At 46.3% G+C, this 7,083-nt stretch overlaps 1 protein-coding gene across 3 annotated transcripts; it reads right to left on the bottom strand.

The window, feature by feature from the left end:
• Positions 1 to 361: 361 nt before the first annotated feature.
• On the bottom strand, positions 362 to 5,601 carry LOC103189217 (glia maturation factor beta-like). Of its 3 annotated transcripts, none has more exons than XM_007909553.2 (8): positions 5,488 to 5,601; positions 5,260 to 5,347; positions 4,248 to 4,344; positions 3,628 to 3,677; positions 3,138 to 3,187; positions 2,238 to 2,320; positions 1,579 to 1,652; positions 362 to 732 (listed from the first exon to the last, which is right to left on the bottom strand). In XM_007909553.2, exons 2-8 carry the CDS (start codon positions 5,260 to 5,262, stop codon positions 661 to 663), a joined length of 429 nt encoding a protein of 142 aa, XP_007907744.1. In that variant the 5' UTR covers positions 5,263 to 5,347; positions 5,488 to 5,601; the 3' UTR covers positions 362 to 660.
• Between the last annotated feature and the right edge of the window lie 1,482 nt (positions 5,602 to 7,083).

Raw genomic sequence — 7,083 nt, forward strand, 5'->3', positions numbered from 1 at the left:
CTCTCTCTCTCTGTCTCTCTCCAAGCCTGTGTTTCCATTCTTCCCTCCTTCCCCCTTTCAATGCTGACCTGGCACCTCCTTATCTCTTCCACTTGTTTATGCTCCAACCCACTATGCGTTGCCTCCGACTACTGGCTCCAGCCTCCTGCTTGTCCCTCAGGCCCTCCCTTCTCTCCACCATCAGCGGCCGCACATTCAGCCACTACGCCCCGAAGTTCTGTCACTCTCTCCCCTAATCCCTCTGCCTTGCACTCTCCCTCCTTCCCCTATTTTAGATCACGACTGAAGACCATCCTCTTCAACCGTCACTTCCTCCCTACCTCTACCTGGCTCAGTCACAGCAAAAAAAAAATTATTTTTGTTTTGAAAAGTTATAATATTTTAATTTTTTTTTACAGGAAAAAAACACCAGAAGCTTTTTCGAGATTAAAATCCATCTGAAATCCGCCCCATCCCCCCACCACCATCCAGTGGAAAGCAGAATCAATTGAGGTGTTGAAAAGGGAGATGGATAGATACTTGTGGAAGAAGGACATTGAGGGAGGAAAAGGCTGGGAAATTGGGATCAGCTGAGTTGTACTGATACACGAGCAGCCCCTGAATGGCTGCTGTGTTGCTTTGGCTCGTCTCCGTAAGGGGTGAGTGCAAGGGGCAAAATGTTCACCGGAAAAAGGAGAGTTTCTGTAGCAGCCATTCCTCAGTCAGGTCCTCGGTGTTCCTGATCTCAAACACCTGTGTGAATAACAGCCAACGACAGATAATGATGATAATATCCTGTAGCTCAGTGGTTAGAGCACTCGCTTTGCAAGCGAGAGACCTGAGTTCAATTCCAGACAGGGGAAAACCTTGGGCAAGTTTCTTTACTCCACACAGAGCCTAATAATAATCCTCCAAAACCAAAAACAATAATAAATTGGTCATTTTCAATCTACGACTGTTTGTGGGACATTGCTGTGCACAATTGGCTGCCGCGTTCGCCCACAAATATACAGTCAATTCACTTTACAGTGTGTTCTGTGAAGCGCTTTGGGACGTCCTCCCGACGTGAAAAGCGCTATATCAAATGCAAGGATTATTATTATTATTAATATCCTTGCATTTGATATAGTGCCTTATTATGTCTTTGACACGTCTCAAAAGTGCTTCAGTGAGGATTGTGGCTCAGTCTCGCTGCTTCTGCCCCACAAACAGTGACATTCTAGTGACGCAGCAGGGAACATAAGAATTTTGCTAGATTAAGGTCCATCCAGCTCGCCTTCCACTATCCTAGCAGTCGCTTGCACATGTCATGTCCCAACTGACTGACATCAGTTGGGTTTGGAGACTCTTAAACACGGTGATGGGTTTTCGCGTGTGTCAGACACCCAGCTGACCAAAAAACAATTTCCTCTCCACACCCCCACCCCCAGCTCATTATTGTTTAGAACCTTGGGACATCCTCCCAACGTGAACCGCCAACCATTTGATCGTGGAGGCGAGAGTGTGAGTGACTGAGACCTAATCTGACACCACAGTGAACAGCAAACACTGAGTGTAACAAGTTCCCAAGCCAAGACCTGCCTATCCATACATACACACCTTGGTGAGGTTTGCGATTTGCACCAATCTTGTCTTGCTCCCGGCGTACATCATCTGCTGTTCAGGCTTGCACCCTACAACTCAATCACAACCAGAGAGTCAGAAACAGATCCTTCCACTTGTTACTGTAACCCAAAATCTGGTAGCGTGGAATCCTGTGGTGTAGTGGATAAGAGTGTTCACCTCGCAAGTGAGAGGACCTGGATTTGACTCACCGGACGGGGCGAAACATTAGCCAAATTTCTTTACTCCACACACACACACACACACATACACACACATACACACGCACCTCTGTTTATCAGCAGTAAGTAGGAACCTGCTCGTTATTCGATTGGCGGATCACTTTCCGGGGGTAATAATCCATGACTGTGGGACACTGCTATATGTAATTGGCTGCTGCGTTTCGCCCACAAACTATACAGTCAATTTGCTTTACGTTATATCCTGTGAAGCGCTTTGAGACGTCTCTGAGACGTGATGAGGCACTTTGTCAAATGTAAGGATTATTATTGTTATCTGTCCTGAAGTTGTCCTCAACAACTGTGCAACTGCTGTGTCCTCTTGTGGTGTGTATCAGTATTGCTGTTGGTGGCTTTATCACATTATATTGGAAGCCATCGGTATAAGATGTTGTCAGATGGGCTGTGCTCACTCACCCAGGGGACTGCTGAAGATCAGGCAGAGCGGGTAGGAAACCCTCTTGTCCTCATGGACGTATTTGTAACTGTAAACCACGAATGTGCACATTTGTCAAGGAAGAGCTGGAGGCTTCATTAATTGATGGAAGTCTTTTTTTCACACAAAGGGTTAGTGGAAATCTAGAACTCTCTCCCTCCCCCAAAAGGCTGTGGATTATGGCTGGATCCATTCACATGGTCCAGACTGAGGTGGAGAGATATTTGTTAGGTCCTCCTCAGGGGTCAGGGTATCAGGGGGCAAAGGCGGGTAATTGGAGTTGAGGTGCAAATCAACCGTGATCTTATAGAAACTCAGAAACAGGCTTGAGGGGCTGAATGGCCTCTTAATAATAATAATAATAATCCTTGTATTTGATATAGCGTTTTTCACATCTTCTCGACGTCCCAAAGCGCTTCACAGAATATACTGTAAAGTGAATTGACTGTATATTTGTGGGCGAACGCGGCAGCCAATTGCGCACAGCAATGTCCCACAAACAGCCATGGATTGAAAATGACCAATTTATTATTGTTTTGTTCTTTTGGAGGGATTATTATTATTCCTGTGTTGCTAGATAGTGGGCTCAAAGTCCTGACTTGAAGCCACAATTCTCATCCCAACGTGAAGTGCGCTGTATCAAATGTCAGGATTATTATTGTTATTAAATAACTTCTGAATAATTAGGCTTTACAAATAGATAAATAAATACAACAACTATAGCACGATAGCGTCAGAGTGCTGAGTTTCAAATAATAACCCTTGCTCTTGATAGGACAGCTTTTTTAGTACAGGAGGACGTCTCAAAGCTCTTCACAGGATTCGCTGGGTGTGACGGGGGGAGGGGAAGGAAAGGGTGAAGGTACATATGTGAAGGATATCGAGGTTGCCGTTCTGGGAGCTCATCCCGGAGCTCATCAGGAGAAATGTTCTGGGGAGGAGGAAGAAACACATGAGTTTCCACAATTTGAATAATAATCCTTGCATTTGATACAGCATCTTATCAAGTCATTGAGATGTCTCAAAGCACTTCACAGGATACACTGTAAAGTATAATTTGGTCACTCAATCCACGACTGTTTGTGGGACACTGCTGTGCGCAATTGGCTGCTGCGTTTTGCCCACAAAATATACGGTAAATTTACTTTACGGGATATTCTGTGAAGTACTTTGAGACGTCTCCAAGAAATCATAAGACGCTGTATCAAATGCAAGGATTATTATTAATATTTTTTATTATTAATATTATTTAATATTATTATTAATATTATTTAATATTATTATTAATATTATTTAATATTATTATTAATATTATTTAATATTATTATTAATATTATCAGTTAGTGACATCCCAACAGAGAGATTGCTCACCTCATGTTCTTCCTCCAGAACCACCAACTGCTTGTCTTTGTCAATTTTTACTGGAAGAGAGAAGACAAATAGGGAAACAATGCTGGCCGATAATCCTACTGATAAATTAGACATTCACATTATGGCTCTTTGGTGGTCAACCCACTGCTAGTCTCAACACACTACCCGCTGCCTCCGCTCTACTGTCTGGGACTCCAGCTTGTCCCTCGTGCCCTCCGTTCCACCATCAGTGGCCGCACTTTCAGCCACTATACCCCAAAACTCTGTCACTCTCTCCCTCCTCCTTGCCCCTTCCTTCTCCAACTGTTGTGTGCAATTGGCTGCCGCATTTCACCCACAAAATATCCAGTCAATTCACTTTACACGTGTATCAGGTGAAGCGCTTTGAGACGTCTCGAAAACATTATAAGGCATTGAATCAAATGCAACGATTATTATTGTTATTTTCAGGTCACGCCTGAAGACCTTCCTCTTCAACCAGTGCCTACGGTCACCTCCCCAACCCTCCCCCCGGCTCGGTATTGTGCTTCGTCACCGTCAAGCTCTGTGGGTCACTTTACTGCATGAGGGGTGCTGTGTAAATGTAATTTGTTGTTGTCTCTCACTGGTTTTCTACTCACTGATAATCGCTGCATTGTTGGTATGTTTGCGGAAACGGAATTCTTTCAGCCTCTCAGAAAGCTCAGGAGCCACGTCACAAACCACCAGCGATTCCGCCTGCCCAGGGGTGGGGTGGGGGGAGATGGTGGTGAAGAGGGGAAATAATTAACAAGAATAAACAGGAGGAGGTGAACAAGGTTTAGGCTGACTTTGGCCTTTCACCCAGAGTTTAGGCTAAAAAATTTGTAAACAAGGATAATCCCTGCATTTCATTCATTCAGTTCCTAAAGTGTCCCAAAGGAGCCTAACTGGTTATCTAACAGTTAATGTTTGACAACAGTTTTTACTGTGATTATTGCACAGTCAGTAACTATTTCACTTCCTTCATCTCCCTGGAGATGTTCTATCTACCATCCCCTCCCCTCACCCCCACCCCTTCATCCGCTGATGTTTCATCACAGTCTGTTTCCTGTTGGTCTGATACATTGGTGTGTTGAATAACATAGAAACTCCTGGCAGTTTACTGCCACTTTACAGCCTGATTCGTAGAGTCCTGTAGCTCAGTGGTTAGAGCGCTCACCTTGCAAGTGAGATGGACCTGGATTTGATTCCTTACTTGGCATGTTTCCTTACTCCACACACACACACACACACACCTCCATTGACCAGCAGGAAGTAGGAACTTGCTTGTTAGTCGAATGGCGGATTGCTTTTCTCCGGGGGTAATAATCAATCAAAAAATATTAATAATTTGGTCATTCAATCCACAACTGTTTGTGAGACGCTGCTGTGCACAATTGGCTGCCGCGTTTCCCCTGAAAATATATGGTCACTACACTTTACACTATAGTCTGGGAGACGTCTCAAAGATGTGATAAGGCCTTGTAACAAATGCAAGGATTATTACTATGTAGTGTTAGTCAGTAACGCACTATGTAGTGTTAGTCAGTAACGCACCTACTCATGAATGAACAGTAAAGGTAAGCTAGAAAACGAGAGTGAAACAAGGAGAGTATTGAAGCAATGTCTCACCATGTCTCTGTTCTGCTTCGCCTCTCGTGCAGTTTCCTCGGCTTTGCTGCTTTTTGGTCTTGTGACAGGATGCGTAAAAGCTCAGTTCCTGAACATGGCATAAACACCCAGTGTATTAACGGATCCAAGTTGGGTCAAAACCCCCTTACGGGTGGGGGAGGGGGCGAGGTGGGGGAAGGAGGGGAAAGAAACAATAACAGAGCGAGTGAGGATAATAAATGCACTCACTTTGCCAATCTCCAGGACGGTCCCGCCAACATAAAAACTACTTAAAGCACATACCGTGTTCATCAAGGCTGCACACAGGATGTGCCTTGCATCCGGCTATAAGTCTCAACTCACCACAACTCAGCTTCAGAGAAAGGAAGGTGCCGCAACTAACACTCATCCTAATGCAATAATATTAATGAAATCCCATAATGTTATTTTCTAAAAGAAAACTATCTATAGTGACTGTGTATTTTACCCACCCTCTCACGCCTCACCCATCCTTACCTCAAATGCCAACTGCGAGGCGATGTTGGACTTCCTCGAATCCAAAGTCGAAGGAATCCGCCACTGCAACTGTACAACCTCCCCATCTCCCCCTCCCATCCCGGCCCCTACCCACCCCTCCCTCAACACCTTTGAACCCGTCTCCCCCCCCTCTCTCATCACCACCATAACCCGTATAAAATCCACCACCTGCTCCCTGGATCCCATCCCTACACCGCTCCTTACCTCCCAGCTCTACCTCCTTGCCCCTCTACTAACTGAAATTGTTAATCTCTCCCTGTCCTCTGGTACTGCTCCCACCCCTTTAAAAACCGCTGTCATCACTCCTATCCTTAAAAAAACCTTCCCTGGACCCTTCTCTACTACTGCCCCATTTCCAACCTCCCTTTCCTCTCCAAGGTCCTGCTTTGCTCTTTCCTCTCCCACCACTCCCATCTTGAACCCTTCTAATCGGGTTTCCGTGCTGCCCACAGCACAGAAACAGCCCTGGTCAAAGTAACAATAATATTCTGTCCATCTTCGACCAGGCTTCCCTCTGCCTCCTCATCCTCCTTGACCTCTCTGCTGCTTTTGACACCGTCAACCACTCTATCCTCATCCACGGCCTCTCCTCTCACTTCAACCTCCACGGCTCTGTCCTTAACTGGTTCAGATCCTACCTCTCACATGGCCTGCACTTCATCTCCACAAACAGCTTCTCCTCTCGCCCCCGGTCCATCTCATGCGGCGTTCCTCAGGGCTCTGTCCTTGGTCCCCTCCTCTTCAATATCTATATGCTCCCCCTTGATGATATCATCCGCAGACATGGGGTCAACTTCCACATGTATGTGGATGACACCCAACTGTATCTCTCTGGCTCCACCCTTGACCCCAGGACCCACTGCTGTCCTGACAGAATGTCGGTCAGACCAAGCCCTGGATCAGAGCTAACTTTTTTCAGTTGAACGACAACAAGACCGAGGCTCCTGATTGTCTCCAGTCAGCTCCTCCTCACCTCAAACGCTGACAGCATCACCATCCACGGTTGCACGCTCCACTTTGCTAAGCCAGTCCCGAACCTTGGAGTCTTGTTTGATCCTGAACTATTCTGTCTACCCCATATTCGCGCCATGACCCGCTCTGCCTTCCGCCACCTCCACAACATCGCCCGGCTCTGCCACTGCATCACACCCCAGGCTGCCGAAACCCTCATAGTTGAGGCTCAACTATGCAAACTCACTGCTTGTCAGCCTCCCCAACTCTGGCCTGTTTCACATCCCCTGCCTTACTCGCCCCACTATGGGCGGGCAGGTCTTCCCCCCACTCTGCATCCACCCTCTGGAACTCCAC

This window comes from Callorhinchus milii, unplaced genomic scaffold, assembly GCF_018977255.1.
Source record: "Callorhinchus milii isolate IMCB2004 unplaced genomic scaffold, IMCB_Cmil_1.0 Scaffold49, whole genome shotgun sequence".
NCBI lineage: Eukaryota > Metazoa > Chordata > Chondrichthyes > Chimaeriformes > Callorhinchidae > Callorhinchus > Callorhinchus milii.

What these genes read in the sequence shown, in the direction of transcription:
- LOC103189217 (XM_007909553.2), bottom strand. An exon ending in CAACAATGCAGCGATTATCA is followed by an intron (nt 3,678 to 4,247) that starts GTGAGTAGAAAA and finishes TCTCTCTTCCAG; the next exon opens with TAAAAATTGACAAAGACAAG. An exon ending in CTCCCAGAACGGCAACCTCG is followed by an intron (nt 2,321 to 3,137) that starts ATATCCTTCACA and finishes ACAAATGTGCAC; the next exon opens with ATTCGTGGTTTACAGTTACA.